Raw genomic sequence first — 19,786 nt, 5'->3', positions numbered from 1 at the left:
GTGATTTATGCAATATACATTTACTTAACTCCTGAGTCTGAGCCATTCCATGGATCTGAGTGGTCCCCTTGCATTTCTAGGGTTTGGCTAGCTTTTGGCTGCCCTAGGGTAGCCTCAGCTGGACTAGCTGGTGCCACGCGTCTTTGATCTATGTGTCTTTCCGCTTCCGTCAGGCTCACGCCCGCATGTTCTCATAACAGTTGCAAAGGAGCTAGAGACATCAAGCCCAGTCCCAATCGCACAAGTGCCTTTCAAGCATGTCATCTGTCCCATTGGTCAAGAGAAGTCACATGGCCAAACTCAGAATTCAGGGGCTGACAAATAGTCTTCACCTCTTAGTGGAAGAAGCTGCAAAATCACATGGGAAAGGATGTGAATAGATTGAACACTAATACAATGGACCCACTGCTCATGGGGGCTCCTGGACCAGAGCTTTTCTGCTCTCTTCTCCTCCTCCCAATCAATACCTATTTTCAAAACAGGTTCTAAAACCCATTAGTAAATGAAAATAGGTTTGGAAAAGAGTAACACAATTTAAGCTTCTATACTTACTGGTAGTATTTACATTTTAACTGGGAATAAATTTTAAGTTAAAGGCACTGCACTCTTATGGTGGAGTTTCAGGCAGACAGTGAGAGGCAGAATTGTGGGAGAAGAGAACCTGCCTCCCCATTTCCTTTGGGGGTATACAACTTAGGTGGTCCCCTCCTTGGCCAGCTGGCAGCAAGAGTGGAAATGGAAGCTATTTACTCAGGGAACTCTGACCGCATGACTATTAAAATCTCTTGGAAACCCTGACAGCGCTCTACTCGATACCATTAAAAAGGCTGGAGCTCCCTTGCCAGCTGGTGGGCCCGGGAGTGACCCTCTCCCCCACCTATTCCCACTTCAGAATTCTGCCAAAGAAAACATTTGTCCTCCAATTGTCATAGAATTCATAGAAAACTCTCCAGACATTCAATTCGCTGATTGTTCTAAAAACTATCTTTTCATGTGGATGTAATTCTGATTTGGGAAACATTGTTCAAGCTGATTCATTTGTTTATCTGTAATGTTTCCTTTTCTATTAATGTCCTGCATCTATTTGAGTAATAGTGCCAGTTTCTGCGTATTCGTATCCAATAGTGGAAACAGAAACAATTGGTTCTAGGAATTCCGTGCCTATGACTGGGAAATCATGTGCACATTCTTAAATAATTTTTTTTCACTCGTGTGGCTGTGAGGTCCCTGGGAACTATCCTTGTGTGTTTTCCATTGGACCCTGATTTAGTCCCTTACCTTTTTGTTCATTGAGATCCAGTGCACTTTCATTGGGCAACTGGCATGGTTGGCATGTTCTGCACTACTGATCCAGAAATTAACAAGGTGTGCATTTGTTCTCTCGAAACACAGTCCACTGAGCACTGCCAACAAAAGAGACATTTTTAGACAGTTCTTTCCTCTGTGGCCAAGAGTTCTCCACTCTCTGGTATTCAGAGACATTTATCCAACTGAAACCCTAGCCTTGCCTCCATCAGGGTAGAAGGAACCTGAAAGAGTGATCTGTTCCTTCTCCTCACTTCCTGGGGAAGATGGAGACTTTTGGTCTTCACAGGCTGCACCGTAAAGCCCCGCCCCCCCCCTCACGTGGCCCCTCTCTCTCCTTAGCCATGTACTTCCCTTCACTGCTTCTTCAGAGAGGATGAAAATGTCCAAATCAGCCAGAGTCCAGCCTCAGTCCAGCAAGTGAACACTCACTGAGCTAGGTGCTGGGTCCAGATGCATGTAACATGCTCTTGTCTCAAAGGTTCAGAGTCAGTGGGGAGACCCAGTGTCCCTACATAATTGGCAGTGCTGTGCATATATCTAAAATCCTATAAGGACATAGATGAGGGAGGAACTGATGCTGACAGGGAATTTAGGACTTAACAAAATTCCACAAAAGCCTTTAGAAGCAGCTTTGATTATTTCCTTTCCTTAGACTCACTCAAACATGCAAGCATTTATATAAACATCAGTATTCCTCTCAGTGATTCTATGGGAATTCTAAAATGTGCATATATTTAGTCTAAGATGAAATACTGGTTATAGGATAAAAAAAAAAATTAAACATGCATTCCTCAGCACTCGGACCTCAACCGCAAACTGAACTAACAAAGAGAGTCATTAAATTACTGTGTCCTTAAAATAACAAATTTGAAAGAAAAATGTTCTAAGACATTAAACTTCCAAATAATCTCTGATTGTAATCCCTTCTGCTCTTGTTGTCATTTGGGCCTCCCTAAAACATCCAGGCAGAGATCAGCAGGGGGGTCCTGGGAGGAAACACACAGGCCATACACTCGGGTGCTTGGTGTCCCCATAGGATGCAACATTCTTTACAAATAGTTTGTGTGTGGACATCAGAGTCCAGAATCAGCTTTAAACCCACAGAAAACTTTTCTTCCTGAAGATCCTGAGAGAGTGGAGCCGCAGATATTAGTGGGTGCACTTGGGCTGGTGAGCAGGAATTCTCTGTGGAACCTGGGGGACAAACCAGGTGTCTTTTTTCAAAGAGCAGGACAGTCCTTGGGGCAGGGTTGCTCAGTCCTGAAAAGGGACAGATGAGTATCAAAGTCACAGGAAGCCTTTTGGGAACTTCTCCTCTCCTCCACTGCTCGGCCTGCGCGCTCCGCTCACTAAGAGCCTCTGTCCAAGGCATGGCCAGCTGGGGCCTCTACACTATCTGTGCAGGAGGAGAAGCAGCAGCGACTAAACCTTATAAACGTTCAAAATACACGTCTTTACCCCAACTACTGATTGATCATAACCAGAAAATTAGATACGTATTCATAATATAATAATAATACTACGTTCAAAAACAACTACTTTCTGACTTTAAACGGTGGCCGGGTACTTAAAATCTGTCAGAAGAAAACCAAAACAGTGGGAGGATGAAGGAGATTGCAAGGTGTGTGTGGGGGGGTGTTCTTGGCTCTGGACCAGCCTAAACCCAAGGGCAGGGTGGGCACCTGGGATGGTGAAAAAACTAGAAACCAGGTCTTAAGAGGAATGTTTAAAGCACTAGATATTCACTGCAAGCAAAACAGCAAAGGGTAGATGACAGCGTTTCCTTCAAATGTTTGAAGCACTATTGTTTAGAGGAGGAAAAAGCTTTGTTTTGTTTGGCTCCAGAAGACAGAATAAGAGCAGATAGGAAGAGGTTACAAGGACCCAGCTTTGTATCAGTATAAAAAGAACATTCTAACAGAGTTGTTTAGAAAAGCAATGACCATTCCCTAAGGAGGAAGAGATCATGTCTTTGAAGTTGTTCAGGAAGAGCTGGAGAAGCACCTGTCGGGGATGCTGCAGGAGATACTCCACTCCAATTTGGAATGGGGAGGGGAACCAGAGGCTGCCAGGGTTCCTCCATAGAGGCGAGCTCGTGGCTCAGAAGTCAGCCATGAATAGCCAAGGCTGCATTCCCTGCTGATCCCTGGGGATGGAGGAGGGGAGGTTGATTCATCTGTTTGTCTGCAGGGTGAGTCCTTTCTGAGTTGGCAAACAGGGATGCTGTAAACATTTTCCTATTCTGTCCCATATTTGTACAAACAAACGTGTTTTTACTGAAACTAATGTAAATATGTGCTTGCTAATGAGTGCAGTCGCCCTGAGCACTGACTAACCAAACAGACTCCTTTTTTTCAACCCAAATACCTTAGCCCAGTTGTTTTAAACATTAACCAATTAAAAAACAGAATCCACATTTGTCCTCATTCTTAACTACAGAAATGACTGATGACAAATCTGAAGCTATAGCACCTTCCAGGTAAGCAGGGAGGTGAATGCAGTCAGAAGACTAGCAGTCTCACGAGCACACAGTATACTAGTAGATGGAGCCCAACATGGAATGTACAACTCCCATGGCACAGTCCCATAGCATAAGCATGGAGGGCTCACTCGCTGCTCATCCCTCTAAGAAGCACAAGAATGCGCAGAGGGCTGGGTCATTGTTAATCCAACAGGCACACCCGTCTAACTGCACAGGGATCCAAAGGTAGTTATGAGGGTCATTTTTACCAAATGATACCTGTTTCCAAAAAAAAAAAAAAGAGTGAAAGACCGTTTGCCCAATAGGTGGAACACTAGAAGCATCCATACTAGGATCATTCTACAGGGATTTAAAAATGAGCAATCATTTTAAAATTTGCACCACCATAATAATGGAAGAATAATGTGCCATGATTCATGGCTCATGGTGATGGCATAACATGCAGGTTGCAAACTACGAGTCCATATGCCTTGGTATCTCCGTCTAAGTACAGCAATAGAGACCTGATGTGCTGCATCCTAACTGATCAGAAGTGACTCCATCAAAGAATGTTTCATGTGGTGAGAATCTTACGCAATTCATCCCAACAGACCTCTTTTTCAATCCAAATATCTACTGAGCTGGTAAGCTCCAGATTCACACAGAAACACAGAAATTGGAAATGGGAAATTGTAGCAAGAGCAAACGGATGATGTTCACAGATATGTTCTAAAAAAGAAGTTCAGTCATATTCCACAATCATTTTACGACAGATCCTGATGATAGTGACCTTGCCATATTCTTCCCTGTTCATCACAAAGACTTCCCAGGAAATAATATTCCCATACATCTTCTGTGCGTTTCTCTTTCTTTCAAGCCCCAGATATTCAAGAGATAGTATTCTATCAAATAACCCTGTTCAATAATTTTTTGTTTGAATTTAGGATGTTTTTTTCCTTAGGGTTTATCATAACTGACAAGCAATAGGTTGGTTTTAGCAGAATGTTCTGGATCATAAACAAACAAAGATGTAAAAGATTGCTTCTACTTGTTGATTTGTTTAGACAATTAATGAGTTATCAGCTCAGAGTGTCATATCCACTGCTAAACCTTGTCAGTGCTAGAATGTAAAAGTGATTGATGGAGGAAGAACGCATCCCAGTAATAGGATGCATATGAATGGAAAGTGAGACATTTGTATCATAATGTCTCTAGCCTCTATCGGAGGGGTGAGTTTCAAGGGTATTTGCAATCTCCTAGGCCAGAGATTCTCGGTGTGATTGTATATTTGTGTTTCTTTCCATCTAAACTTAGAAGGAAGGAACGAGAAGTCTCATTTGATATGGTGGTCACAACACATTATTAGTCCAGCTGCAAGGACACTATCTGACTTTGGGTCTATTTTGCAATTGTTTCAGACCTGATGTTTATCAAGAGCCTATTGGTTTTCAGGAATGCTGTCTAAAATATAATAGTCTCTCAATAAATGGCAGCTGTTATTATTGCAATAGTTAATATTGTTATTAAAGATGACCAGCATGTGGAAAAAACTTGTGGCCATGCAATGAGACCACCTAAACAGGGAAAATGAGATAGGGTGGGAGAAACTTGCTTAGAATAACACGTGAGTTAGGATCTCAGGGTTGCTCCAAGAATGAAATAAAATACGGAAAGTGATGCACTTTTAATGAACTTACAGCTTTAAATGAATGTAATGAATAAAAGTTAGAACATGTCTCGAAAAAGCACAGTAAATGGAAAACATAAATATATTTAATTGAAATAAGTATAAATATGTCCAGTAATCACATTAACTATAACTTAATTTAACACACATTTTAAAAGAGAGATTGAATTTTAAAATCCAGCTATATGTTGATTATGTGATTGAAAAGAAGTAGATTTTGAAAATATGGTGCTGAGTTTAAAAAATGAAGTTTACTATGATGCCCTTTATATATAATTTAAAAACACAACACAATATGTTATTTATGAATATATATGCAATTAAAATGTTAAGAAAATTTAAGTTGAGGAATGCTCAAAAAATGTGTGATGGTGGTTTTCTGAAGAGGAGGTGAGTGAATTTGGCACATGAGTGTCAAAGCTGGATGAAAACTTATCATCTTCTACATGTGTATTTTTAAAAAAATATATTTTATTGATATTTTACAGAGAGGAAGGGAGAGGGATAGAGAGCTAGAAACATCGATGAGAGAGAAACACCGATCAGCTGCCTCCTGCACACCTCCCACTGGGGATGTGCCTGCAACCAAGGTACATGCCCTTGACCAGAATCGAACCCAGGACCCTTCAGTCCGCAGGCCGACGCTCTATCCACTGAGCCAAACCGGTTTTGGCTACATGTGTATTTTAATAATATTTAGAACAAACAATGACTAATGTTAACTTTTTTGGTCTTTTATTTTATTTTTAAATATATGTATTTTTATTGTTTTCAAAGAGGAAGGGAGAGGGAGAGAGAGATAGAAACATCAATAATGAGAGAGAATCATTGATCATCTGCCTCCTCTATGCCCCCACTGGGGATAAAGCCTGCGACCTGGGCATGTGCCCTGACTGGGAATTGAACCCAGGACGCTTCAGTCCCCAGGCCAACGCTCTATCCACTGAGCAAAACTGGCTAGGGATTTTTTGGTCTTTTATATTGCGTATTTGGGTGTTTGCATATGTTTCTACTTAAAAGATAAGCAAGCAAAGAAGAAGACCTTTAGAATTAAAGCAAGCAGGCCCTTGGGCACTGCTGGGGGTGCCAGGTTCAAGGGGAAGGTGATTCCAGTAATGCCAAGAGTTTGGAAGGTGGCCTTTTAGATTCTCACCTAAAGATGGGCATAAATTTGCCCTTTTATTGCTTTGGACATCCATAAAATTGTGTTGTACAAAAGAGTACTGTGCTCACTAGAAATAAAATGTATGCAAGAAAAATGTAGAGTCAGAGTCTTGTCTAGTTTAGAATTTCATTCCAAGGTATAACACACATTACAGTAAAACTGTGCGATTCAGACAAAAAGCCCTGCCCTCTGAGGAAAGTTGGGAAATTCAATAGCCATTTTCGCATTGTTTTATCATCTGAAAAACAATATTACTGAGAGTTTGTAGAGTTATATGAGAACCAAGTGACATAGTTGCAGAATCCCTGCATTCTCTAAACTGATATATATGTAGATTACTACTTTGCGGTTACCAGGGGTTAAGAAGTACACAGTGATGGAATAGCCAAGTCTCTGATTTCATTTTCATCTGCTAATTTGAGATTACAGCCTTGAAGAAAGTTATAAAGTACAGGAACTGGTATTTGTTTGGTCAGTACAGATAACCTAAAATTAACAAGGGAATCTTTTTAATAAGCCACTGGTATTTCTGTGTTCCTAAGAAAATGCATTTGGAAAATCATATGTAAATGAGAACTCACTGAAAACTGCTTCTTGCAACTAGCCAGCTTTTCCTGGTTGAATGATTTTTTAGAATCACATTAAAGCCTATTCATTATTTTGATATTGAAGGCCAACTTCTCACAGACTCATCCACCCAGGGAGTCTATACCGTCAGCTATGAAAGCCAGGAGGACTTGGAGCTCTGGGATTTGCTGAGAATTGAAGTAATTATCTCTGGCAAAACATGGGTGTGAACACCATCTGTCTGCTCAGGGAGAGAGAGGATAATGAACAATGCTGAGTGAAGATGCAACCCTGGGATGGGAGAGCAACTGAGAAGCCTGCTTCTGCTTGTGGTTCTTCAGGCACACAGACACACACAGACCCACACTGTCTCTTTAAAAAATATATATTTTCATTGATTTCAGAGAGGAACGTAGAGGGAGAGAGAGCTAGAAACATCAATGATGAGAATCATTGATTGGCTGCCTCCTGCATGCCCCACACTGGGGAACGAGCCCACAACCTGGGCATGTGCCCTGACCGGGAATCAAACTGTGACCTCCTGGTTCATAGGTTGACATTCAAGCACTGAGCCAAGCCAGCTGGGACAGACACACACTCTCACACATGCAAACAGACACACACACACACACACACACACACACACACACCTGTTCACACACTTCAGAATGTTCAACACAAAATTATCAAAATTGCCCTGTGTGTTTCTGTTTGTGCATTTGCTCTCATAATTTGGTTCAATAAAATCAACTACTGTGATTCTAGACTCAATAAATGAAACCTGTTGTTTTCACGAATAGATTTCAATGTCACAATGTTACATGTAAATGTATTTTACATGAGAAAATCAAACTCCTAAAATAGTTCCACTTGTATGCTCTGAAATAGGGACCAGTGGTTTCTTCTCTCTCTGCCAGATGCATAATATATAAATATGTGGGCTTCAGAAAAGATCAAAGGACCGCCTCCCCTCCCCCACATCCTGTTCCTAGTAAGACATCAATGTACATTTCTCATTGGGGCTACTCATGCTAATAAAGAGTAGGTAACACAGAAATCACTCAAAGCAATAAATAGCCAATTCAAAAGCAATTTGCATTTAGGTTTGAAATATATTAAACAACACTCAATTCATTTCTTAGTGACATGCTATGAATATCTATGGCAGTAGGAAGAAACCAAAGAATTCTGGACCTCATAGGACCTGTGGTCTTGTCATGCAGACACAGTCCATTCCCAAACAAGCCATGGACCAGCAAAGCTCCGCACCTTTGCCCGGCTGCCCCTTCAGTTGAGAATGTCATTCCCCTTAGCAGTCCGTTACCAATCACCCATTAATGAGTTAAACAGTGGAGATGATGCAAACAAGGAGAGAAAAAATACACCTTAAACATAAGAAGAAATGTTTGATTTCACTCATAAGAAAGGAAATTCTAGATAAAACTGCACTAAGATACAATTTCTAATTTACTAATTTGACAAAAATAATTTAAAGTTTGATAAGACAACTATGTTTAGACTGCAGGAAAAAGGACATTTTCCTATAGAATTGGCAGGTGTGTAAAAATGTAAAACAATTGGAGATGGCTATTTTGAAATATCTAGTAAATTATAAATACCTTCATCCTTTGACTCAGAAATGCCACTTCCAAAAAATGTATCCTACATATACGTATATGTGTATCGGTACACAGGGGGGTGGGGGGAGGGGGAGGAATAATATATGTACAAAGTTATTTAATACATTGTATCTGCAAAAGAATATAAACCCAGTTGTTTATTACCAGGGAATTGGTGCATTCACCAATGATCCAAAATATATTATGGTGCATACATGCAATGCAATATGATGCAACTGCAAAAAGCCTAAGGAAGCTCTGTATGTACTGAGGTAAATATCCACATGATATATTGGTACAGACAGCATAGATTACATGTGCAAAAGGAGGGAATATATATTTGTACTTGCTGATGCAAACATGAAAAAAACCTCTGAGAATATATACAAGAAGCAAACAATTATGGTTACTGGTTGCTTCCTTCTAATTTGGTAAAGGAGAAAACTGGGTAGATGTGGAATGTGTTGGGAGGAAGATAATATATTTTTATATTTTCTGATTTATAAAACATGTTAATGTATTATTTAATAAAAATTAAGCAAATACATTTGCAAATACTGCAGTTGATTTGCCATTTGGGGGGCTAACTCCAAACACTGGAAATTGCTGCCTGATGTGATGTTCTGAGCCTTCCTCTGAGCTCATTGGAAAAAGCTGTCCTGGTCAATTGAAGGTACCCACACTGGTGGGGAGCAGAGGGGAGGGAAGTGGAGGAGAAGGGGTGGGGAGGGGAAATAGCATTTGCTTTCATGATATGGACTTTTAGGCTAAAACAGCTCTTGGAATAATAAATAAACTTATTAGCATTTGTTTTTCCTTTTAGTTGAGCAAAAAATGACTCGTTTGTTAAGACAAAATGGTTTTATTAAATTATAGTGTTCTGTGATCTGAGGAAAAAGTATCCAACAGTTCATTCAATTCACAGTTGTAATGACAAGACCAATAGAACTGACGAACCCTGGATTCCCATTTTAGCACAGCCATGGAGACCTGCTGTCCTGTTGGAAATTCCTTAAACCATCTGAGTTTTTAGTCTTTTTCATGAAAAGTGGAGGCAGCCATATTTGTCTTGCTCGCCCTTACAGGCTGTTGTCACATTCCAAGTGACAGTGGGCTGGGAGAACACCATCACCCAGGTGTCATCTCCCAAAGCAGCAGTGCCGGAGGAGCACTGGCATGGGACTGCCCGTTCGGTGCCTTCCTTGCCTCCCTCAGGACCCCTCAGGTGTGGCGATCGGAGGCTCTCAGTGCCAAGGCAGACGCAGTCCCAAAGGAAGGCAAAGCTCCTAGCTTCCTGCTCTTTCTGACAATGGTCAGCTTCCTGTTGGTCTTCCGGAGGATGATGACAAAATGATGGGCTGATGCCTTTCAGAAGCACATCTACAATAACTCCCACGATGAAGAGCTCAGAGCCCATCTAAGGATGAGGAAAAGGAATTACATAGCCTGCGTTCTGAAAAGGCTGGTGAAGGTCAGAAGCTTACCAGTGATATTTCCATACTGAGAAAATTTTGCCATGAAAGATGAAAGAATAATTTACTCCCTTAAAGGCATTATTGTAGACTTCACACACCTAGACTCATCTGTCACATTTTTCTGGGTCTCGGGGGGTGGTGCTTAAATCAGCCTTGGTTTTTTCAGCACACACTAGTATTTATAAAGCAGGAGCAGCCACTCCACAGCCTGTAAAACAAACTTCTAAACACCCATGATCAGGCACGTGAGAGTCTTTCCACCTTGTTGGTAGTACTTCTCAAACATCACAGGATGGTCTTGGAGACTTCAACATTGACAAAATATATAGAGAGGTGTACCCCTGTCTCCTGATACATACATTAAAACAGGATTAATTCCAGAGAGGTTCAAGGCCATTGGTAAGATTTAACATCTTCCTGACATACAAAACTACACTCTTACCCATAAACACAAAAGGGAGTAGGAATGACTAGATCCTAGCCAAGAAGAGTTAGCAAGAATTTACTCTTGGCTTTGGAATCCATTTCACAAATACATTATCCTATATAATAAAGAGGGAATATCCTAATTGACTGCCCCGCTCTCAAGTATGGCGGTGCCCACAGCCACAAGATGGCGGTGCCTAGTCCCCTCAGCCTCGCCGGGGCAGCAGGCCTGCGGCAAGGCCGGGCCGTCCCCAGGCAGGCCCAGCCTTGCCACGTGCCTGCCTCCAGAGTCTCCCAGTCCCCTCAGCCCCCCAGCCACCCAGGACCGGCCCAAGACACAGGCAAGCCTCAGATGGCGGCTGCCCAGCTGCCCAGGGCCGCCCGAGGCTCAGGTAACCAGGGCTGGCCAAGGCTTGCACTGCCAGCAGTGGCAGCAGCAGAGGTGTGATGGGACATTGCCTTCCCCTGATCGCCGGGTCACTTTCTGCCCCTGAGGGATCCCGGACTGTGAGAGGGGGCAGGCCAGGCTGAGGGACCCCCCTCCAGTGCATGAATTTTCATGCACCAGGCCCCACCTGAATACCCTGGCATCCTTCCTACCTCTAAGATGAATTCTACGCTCCCCCTGGCATCACAGACCTTGGGCATAGAGAAAGGCGGTGCCCACTGCTGCTCTCAATGAAATCTCACCCTTGAAGGATGAGGGAAAGGAATTACATAGCCTGCGTTCTGAAAAGGCTGGTGAAGGTCAGAAGCTTACCAGTGATATTTCCATACTGAGAAAATTTTGCCATCATGAGAAAAAAAAAAGTTTCTTCATTTTAGCATTATATCCTCCTCTGGTGATGGGGTCACTGGGTACACCATTTTGATTTTCAGATTAAAAGGTCCTGATGCTTTTGTGATTGGCTGAGTAATCCTTTGCCACACAGACCCATTGTCCCACTTGAACTCACCATAAATGAAGAATAAGCTCCTTCCATGAGCTCCTTAATTTCCGCAAAGGCTGGAAAACTCCCTGGCAACCCGGTCCCGCTTTGCATCCATGCAGAGGGATTTGCACAGCCAGTCCCCACCCCCACCCCATCCCCTGCACACAAAAAGGCTTCTATTTTTTCAGGGATTACATGGAGGGCAGAGAAAAGAGCAGCTGAAACACGTGACGTGGGGAGTAGTGTGAATAGCTGGGCCCAGGCTGGGCGCTTCAATGAGGCTGTGACTAATTTATTGCATGGGTTTCCTTTCCTAAGGCTTTGAAGGCATTTCTTGCACTCCACCCATCAAAATCATACTAACACTACATATCCTTGAAATGCTCAGAGTGCCGTGCACCCAAGGAACTCAAAAGTGCTTTGACTCATTAGAAATAAAATAAAATAAATAAATAAAATAAAATAGATACTCAGAGAAATCCTTATCCCTAAAGCCCATTGCCTCAAGTCAAAGTTTTGGGTAAGGCATTTTTAAGAATATCATTTCATTCTAGCCTTTAGAGCAGCTTGCATACTGATGCTTTGGCTCTGTACTCAGCCATCCCTGCTGGCCTGGGTCATCCATGTGGGGAGTGGGAAGGCACAGCCCAAATCTCTCTGCCCCCAGCTTGGTGTCTTAAAGTCCACCACTATCTCTCCAGGCCTTCTCGCTGAGCACAGAAGTCCTGAGCAGAGTACGAAGCCCAGTCTGGTTTCTTGCCAATCGATTTGATCAGAGCCAATTCCTGCCTCTGTTCCCGGAGGTTCAGTGCAGCTGGAGAGACGGAAACCCTAAGAGGATTAGTTGTGCAGTGAGGAGAGATGCTGAAAACAAAGGGCAGGAGCTGAAGGGCACAGGGAGCCACACAGTTGGAAGGCTGCACGTTTTTGTACTTTATCTCACCTCCAATTCCAGTGGCCAATTAGGAAATGAAGATGCTGAGTTGTAACTCCAGTTCTAAAATTGTACACAATTACCAGAATCAGCTAACTCCTTTTGCTCACATATGAGATAACTAGAAAAAACAGTTTGAAAACATGACAGGCTTCAAAAGTACCTTAGAGAACAATTTTATTTATAGGGACCATCAATTTTCAAATTTGCATTGTTATGGCTTGAAATAAAATTAAACTTTAAATTATTGCATCAATGTTGCCATTAGAAATAAGAATCAGTTTAACGAAGACTTCTTGCAGCTGGGATTAGTGGTCACTGTGTACCATCTTCTAGCTCAAAAACAAATTTTAATTATAAAACGATTTATCACTTACTAAAGAAAAATAAATGTGGAAGCTAAAGATGATCGAATTTGTATTGTGATATTCATAACATGTACTTATCAACTGTGCTATTTCCTTCCATGCTTCAAGTCTGTAAACTCTCATCTGTCAATTTTGTGACTATACTTTTGATCAAAATGCAACTTTCAACAGTGCGATAGAAACAGTGCACGGTATTATTTGTTAAGAAGGAGATTGGAATAAAACTTGACAATGTGGAGGTGGAACTTCACAAACACTCCTGATCATTTGACTCATTTTAACCTCATCCCGTGGTTTGAATGTGGATTCTGGAAATGAGAGCGTGGACCTAGAGTCCTGGTCACGTGAGAAGCAGGGCTGGAGGGCCCCCGGGCTCTCAGATGGCTCAGTTCTCCTGACAGCCGCCTGCATCTGGAAAACATTAAATAGCCTCATCCTTTCTGTGGATCCATTATGTTCTCTCAAATTCATTATCAATTATCAACTGATGGTGAAGAATGTTTTAAATCAAAATGAAGAGGAAATAATTAACGATGAAGAAAGGGATCTAAAATGAAAGCTGAGTTCTGGTGATGGTGACAAGGAGACAAGTGTTGTGTGTTTTCTTAAATGCAATGGCTTTTAGAGGACTTTTTAAATCAGCAGAAGATAAGAAATTTGGCTCAATTGTATGTGAGAAGAAGCAAGGCCAAGGTCTAAGCTGATGCATGTTTAAAATGGCACTCAGAAAGCATAGCCACAAAGCCTGGTTTTTGGCATATTGTTATCTACAAAGGGAAAACTTAAACAAGAACAACTTTCTGAGAGAGACCCTCCCCCAAAGCAGTCTGGGCTCTCAAGGAAAATATTTCCCATAGACACTGCCCAGGGCACCCAACTTCCTTACAGACCATTGATCTAAGGGCTGAGACCCCGTTGTTCCTAGAGGGCCTGACCTCGGATCCACCCACCAACCTGGGATGGCAATGGACCTTCCACAAAAGAGCTATTCCTCCTGCGAATCCACTCTGGTTTCTGAAAACCTTAGAGATTGGGGCTCAGCCTGCAGAAGCAGAAGGTGCATCTATTGGAAGGTACAAGTGCTGAGATTTCCTACCCTCTACCTGCATTAACAGACAGGTGTGGCATAATTACAAGTGGGTGCTAGGGGCGGGGAGAGGAAGTCAGCACGTTCCCCTCTACAAGTGGTCAGAAGGGCAAGACAAAAGTGCTTCCATCTCTCATGCCAAGAAATAAATTGCAAGAAGAGCACATGCTTGCGAGAGCCCTGAGCTCATTATCAAGCGGTCTTTCTTCTCCAGCCAGCTTCAGAGAACCATCTGTTGATGTGTCCGGGAAATGCTGGCTGGGAGCTGACAAAGGAGCCCAGAGGTACTGGCCGTCTGGCACCTGTGTAAATGTCCATCGCAGCTAGAGTGACCGACCCCATAATCACCTCGACCTTGTTCAAGCACAAGTTCCCCATCAACCTGAGCCTGATTTTAGCTGCATGTTGGCTCCTCCCCATCCCCGGGAGGAAGCCAGTCGAATCTCCCAGCTCAGTGCAGCCCCACAGCCCCATTGTAGGAGCTTCTCCTCCTCCCCTGAGGTGGGGGAACACCCCACTCAGTCCTGACATCAAGACCTTTACTTGGAGATACCCCAGCTGGGTGCTTTCTTCTGACGCGTCAGCACTTTCAGCCAGCTTGCTCAGGAGCCTGGAATCCATTGTTTGTAAAGTAAATTCAGAGTCCAGGTTTACACACTCAGAGGAAAGGTTGTTTTTCAAGCACATTTGAACTCCGGTGGTTCTCAAATACTCCCTTTTCAACATTCCCACCTGCCCTCCATCACTTTCCTGTCCGCTCAGTCATGGGTGATGTGACGTGTCATTTTCAACACATGTGAGGAGAAATTGATATGTGCTGAACTGATGCATGAAAACAGTCAATAGGTCAATCAATTAGCAGGCATATATAAATGCCCCCCAAAACACACAACAGTGTGACCTTTAGAGTTTTAGCTTTCCTGAAATCCAAAGTCAAAACTCCGTTTTATGGATAACAACTTATATTAAGAGAAAGTGTATTCCATCATGCAGATTGCTCTTTAGAGCTCAAAGTTTCTTAATGCTATTTAAATAAGTACACAAATAAATAAATTTGAAAGGTAAAAAGATCACCCCTCAAGTGCACACTAACAATATTACTAACAATAAAGGAAATGTGAATTTAAGCAACTCCAAGGTACCATTATGATCATTATAAACCTAACTGAAGGTCTAAGAATGATAAAACCTAGTATAATCAGTAGGATTTGAGTAAACCATTCAGTTTTTTTGTGGCAATGTTAATTGTTTCAATATTTCTGATGCTATATATATTAAGAGTAAGCTCACCATTCAGATTAGCCCTTATCATTCCAAATAACCACCCCCAGAAATAACATAAGAAAAAACTTAAATGACTTGTACAAAATGAAAGGAAAATTAAAATCAACTCAAGCACCATCCAAACTATTTGAATGAATGTAATGTACTAGAGCTTTCAAAAGAATGAGAGAGTGAAGGTTCAAGCATGAGGAGATGGTTATATGATGGTGTGTCCAAGTGCTAGAATGAACTGAAGCAGGGGAAATGTCTATTTTCCAAAGAAGTTGTGCTGACCCTACCAGCCCCCACAAGCTGTTAGAACAATGCCTATCCCTCCAGTGTCCAAGGTGGGAAGGAGCCATCTCCCAGGAGGAGAGTCTAGGCCAGCAGTTGCCAACCTTTCGGACCTCACGGGCCACCAGTGGTCCGCGGACCACCGGTTGGCGACCACTGTAGGCAGTGCCAGGCAGGGGTTAGAGCACGGACTTGGGAGTCAGCACCTAGGCTCCACTTGCCGGCTGTGTGATCATGGGCAACAATCTTTGTGCCTCAATTTTTCTCATCTGTAAAATAGCAAGCATAATAGTGCCTACCTCCTACTGTCTTGTTAGGATTTAATAGCTGTGAAGCTCCTAAAAATTTCCAAGCATCTATTATGTCCTTGCTAAATAATGTTCATGTAGCCCTTACTGGTTTGGCTCAGTGGATAGAGCATTGGCCTGAGGACTGAAGGGTCTCAGGTTCGATTCTAGTCAAGGGCACGTACCTTGGTTAGGGGCACACCTCCAGTGAGGGGTGTGCAGGAGGCAGTTGATCGATGTTTCTAACTCTCTCACCCTCTCCCTTCCTCTCTGTAAAAAATCAATAAAAATATATTTAAAAAATAATGTTCATGTAATAAATAAGCAATATTAAGGTAAACAAAATGGACTTTTCCAAGTCTCCCCTCGCTGGCTAGGAACTGCGGGCCGCCTCTAGGAGCTGAAAGTGGTCACCAGTAAACAGAGCCTCAAGCAGAGACCTCAGTTCTACAGCTGCAAGGAACTGGCTTCCACCATCAGATGAATGAGCTTGGAAACTCCAAATGAGACAATGGTGCAGCTGATACCCTGACTGCAGACTTGAGAGACCCTGAGCAGAGGGACCAACCAAGCCGTGCTCCAACTGCTGGTCTACAGAAGTGAGCTAAGTGGGTTTCCTTTTAAGCCATTACCTTGTCCTGATTTGTTGCACTGCAATAGGTAACTCATACAAAGGGCAAAAGGGTCTCAGCCTCATAAACAGATATGGCCTCTGAGTTCCCAAGAGGGTGAAAGGAGACTGTTCATCCTCTTCATGCCTCGTCTGTCAGCGCAGCAAGTGGGGAAATGAATGGCACTGGCCTCCTAGGGTCATTATGAATGTTAATAAGGACAAAAATATAAAGTGCTCACGGGTCCGGAGCACAGGAAGTGTGTAATGAATATCACCATTCATTAGTAGCAGAAGTGCTGTGAACAAGGTGGTTTGACCCGCTGGTGCGTCACTGAAATGCGGTCACAATGGCCGTTCTAAGAGCATCCGCAAAGTGGAGCAGGACCTCTTCCCTAGTGGGACATGTCCGTCTCCCCTCGTCCAGAGCCCTTGGGCAATAGCTTGTCTCAGCCACTCATCTTCCTTGGGTCTATGTGAGCCTCTGAGAACTGTATAACGTCTGAGCTGAGAAAGGGTTTCAAGGCCAAAGGCAGCCCTCGGGCCTCAGGGTGAAGATGAGGAAGCCTGGAACAGAGGACAGGAGTGCCGCTTGTCTCAGTTCTCCAGCTGTTACTGAAACGTAGATTAAACAAGCAACTGGTGGAGACCAGGAAGGATCTGGGTGACTAGTAAGGGCAAAGAGAATCCAGCTTTCCAGTCAGCGAACTCTTTCTTCTACCACTGTTCACCCATCTGAACAGCAAATCCCCTCCCGTGATGGCCTTCATGGGATGACCCGCACAGCATTCCCAGCAGGACTGCACTCTCACCACCCCTGTTCTCAGGGGGCCTGAAAGGCCTACTCTCCGGTCATTCACAAAACCAGCCCTTTGCCAAGGGAAGGCCTCGCTGTGGCCCAGCATTATCTTTGGGGTGTCAGGATAATATTTTGGAGGGAGGGAGTCCTCTACTCAAGGGGAAGCAGTTAAGGAATAGCTGTCATCTACATAGTACCACTACATGCCAGGCACTGCTCTAAGCTTGTCCACACATTTGGCTCATTTACTCCTCAGTGTTACTTTTTTTAAGATGAGAGTAACTTGCCACAGTCACACAGTACGTGGCAGAGTCGTGGGATCTGAAGGGCCAGAAGGTCACGAGCTCTTTTTACAGCCTTTCCATTGCTGGACAGGGCAGGAAAGGAACTAGGATTTGTTGTTTACTATGTGTTGAGGACTTTAATGCATATACCTCTCTCTCTCTTTTTTTTTAGTTAATCTTAAAACTCTAGGAGGTAGAGACAGGCAGAAAGACCCCCCCCCCCACCTCTCTCTCTCTCACACACACACACACAAACACAGTCCTTTTGTCCTTTTTTTGCTTTATTATTCTCATTATATTTATCACTAATATAGTGTATATTTTGCTTGGTTCTTTACTCATTCTTCCCCACTAGGATTTTTCCTTTTTTTCTCCACTTGTGAGTTTCTCATATCTAGAACACGGCATGTAATGTATTTATTATGTAATGTATTTATTATTATAATGTTATATTAATGTATTGGTGCTCAATAAGAACTGCAAAACAAATACCTATTTTACAGATGAGAAAACAAAGTCAGAGTAATGGTCTACCTTACCCAAAGTCACGGAGCTGGTTAATCACAGACCAAGGATTTGAACTCTGGGCATCTTGACCTGGAACCCCATACTCTCCCATTCCCCTGTCCTAATCCTCAGAAAACACGTATGTATATTGAGTTGAACCTTTTTGATGGCATTTCTACTTATTTAGCGATAAAAATGAGTCTCATTCCCTTCCTTCTTAACAGCCTTCAACATTTGCCATTATTTATTGTCCCCTCTTGTGTGTAGCCAGGATCTCATAGAAGCAGCTGCCCCTCTTCTCCCCTGGACACTTTAGTTTGTCCTTCTAAAAGCATGGTACAGATCCCATCTCAGGGTGCACAGAAGTAGAGAGGCAAGCCCAAATAGGAGACCCAGGTGCTTGCACAAGGAGTCTCTTTGCTATCCCCCCTATTACTGCACCCCTCCCGCCAATCCCAATAGCGGCTCAGCCCAACCCTTCTCTATCGTGCCCATTGACATTATGGATTCAAAATCACAAGCCGTGTAATATGTCCTCTGCAAAGACCGAGTTACGTGGGCAGAAGGCAGAAAAGCCACTGGCAGCCTGGCAATCCCATCTGTGAGGCAGAGAGTTTGCCAACCTCCTGCAGCTCCTCTGAAATCAAGACTGAGCAGGCCTGTGCCAATGTCCCGTCCTCTGTTCAGACTTGGTGATATCACATTCCTCGCATAATTCCCCGTCCTTGTGCCTGCAAGGCACCGCTGTGTGGGAAGGGCACCCTTGCCTAACGATCTTGGCTAAATCCAGTATCTTATTCATGTGGGTGCCCCTTTTGCCTCAGGCTCACATAAAAGGTGGCCGTTGAAAGTGGCTGTTGAAACTGAGCAAACAAGTCTGAGATGGAAATCTTCTCAGTCAAGTCTCAACCCTGGTAAATCCCACATCACATTTGTCTCTCTAATTTATAAAAAAAAGGCTGGGAAATATTTCCTTTGCCTTTATTGCAGGATGGCATTTTTAGATTCTGCCGGTGACAAGATCTGCACTTAAGTTATCTGCCAAACCTGAAAGGGTGAGGTGGCTCGCACACAGCTCATGAAAGCACGTGGTATTTCCGAGTTCCAAACTTCCTATTGATCCTCCTATCGACCACCATGCTGGGGAGAATCACGCCCATCTGATCACAGTGCTCTGCCCTCCTTCACCAAATCAAGAATATCTTTGTTTCCCTTCAGTCACCTACAACAGCTCTGGTTGGAGCAAAGCTGAATGATAGGTGGCATCTTATGCCAAAGGACTTTTCTTTCAATGGTATTCATCTTTGAGCCTTGCCTTTTCCAGAGGTGGCCTACATGAGTGCAGAAAGTTCTGGGTCTTCGAGAGCTTTCATCAGAAATCTTCAGAACATTCTGTACACTGTCATGCCTAATGGAACTATGGCTTGGCAGACATTAAAATGCCCATTTTTTTTAAATAGGGGAAGTAGGCTCTTTGAAGTTAATGGCATTCAGAAGCATCCAGAAGTAACTTGGAAATGACACCAAAGCAATGATTTTAAGTACAAATGGCTGTTTTGATCTTGGGAGTTACCTGTGCAGGCTTCGTCAGCAGCTGTGCACACATGAATCATTACTGCTGGCCTTCTGTGGCTTCTCCATGGCGGCGGCTCTGTGCTCCAACCTGATTGTCTCCTGGGGTGGAAATGTTCCTGCTCCTTGGTTAAGCAGCTG

The 19,786-nt window shown here is 43.2% G+C and overlaps 1 protein-coding gene across 1 annotated transcript in view; it reads right to left on the bottom strand.

Moving 5' to 3' along the window:
• The window catches only part of LOC308256817 (uncharacterized protein), a 91,538-nt gene continuing 71,752 nt past the window's right edge, over nt 1-19,786 (bottom strand). Inside the window, exons 3-4 of the mRNA XM_080685169.1 lie at nt 1,279-1,403; nt 1-348 (exon numbers count right to left, since the gene is read on the bottom strand). Of these exons, the coding sequence (XP_080541295.1) occupies nt 301-348; nt 1,279-1,403 (173 nt within the window). The 3' untranslated portion in view covers nt 1-300. The remainder of the gene's footprint in view (nt 349-1,278; nt 1,404-19,786) is intronic.

The sequence above is a fragment of the Plecotus auritus genome, assembly GCF_963455305.1.
Source record: "Plecotus auritus genome assembly, chromosome: 8".
Lineage (NCBI taxonomy): Eukaryota > Metazoa > Chordata > Mammalia > Chiroptera > Vespertilionidae > Plecotus > Plecotus auritus.
This window is presented reverse-complemented; position numbering and strand designations above follow the sequence as displayed.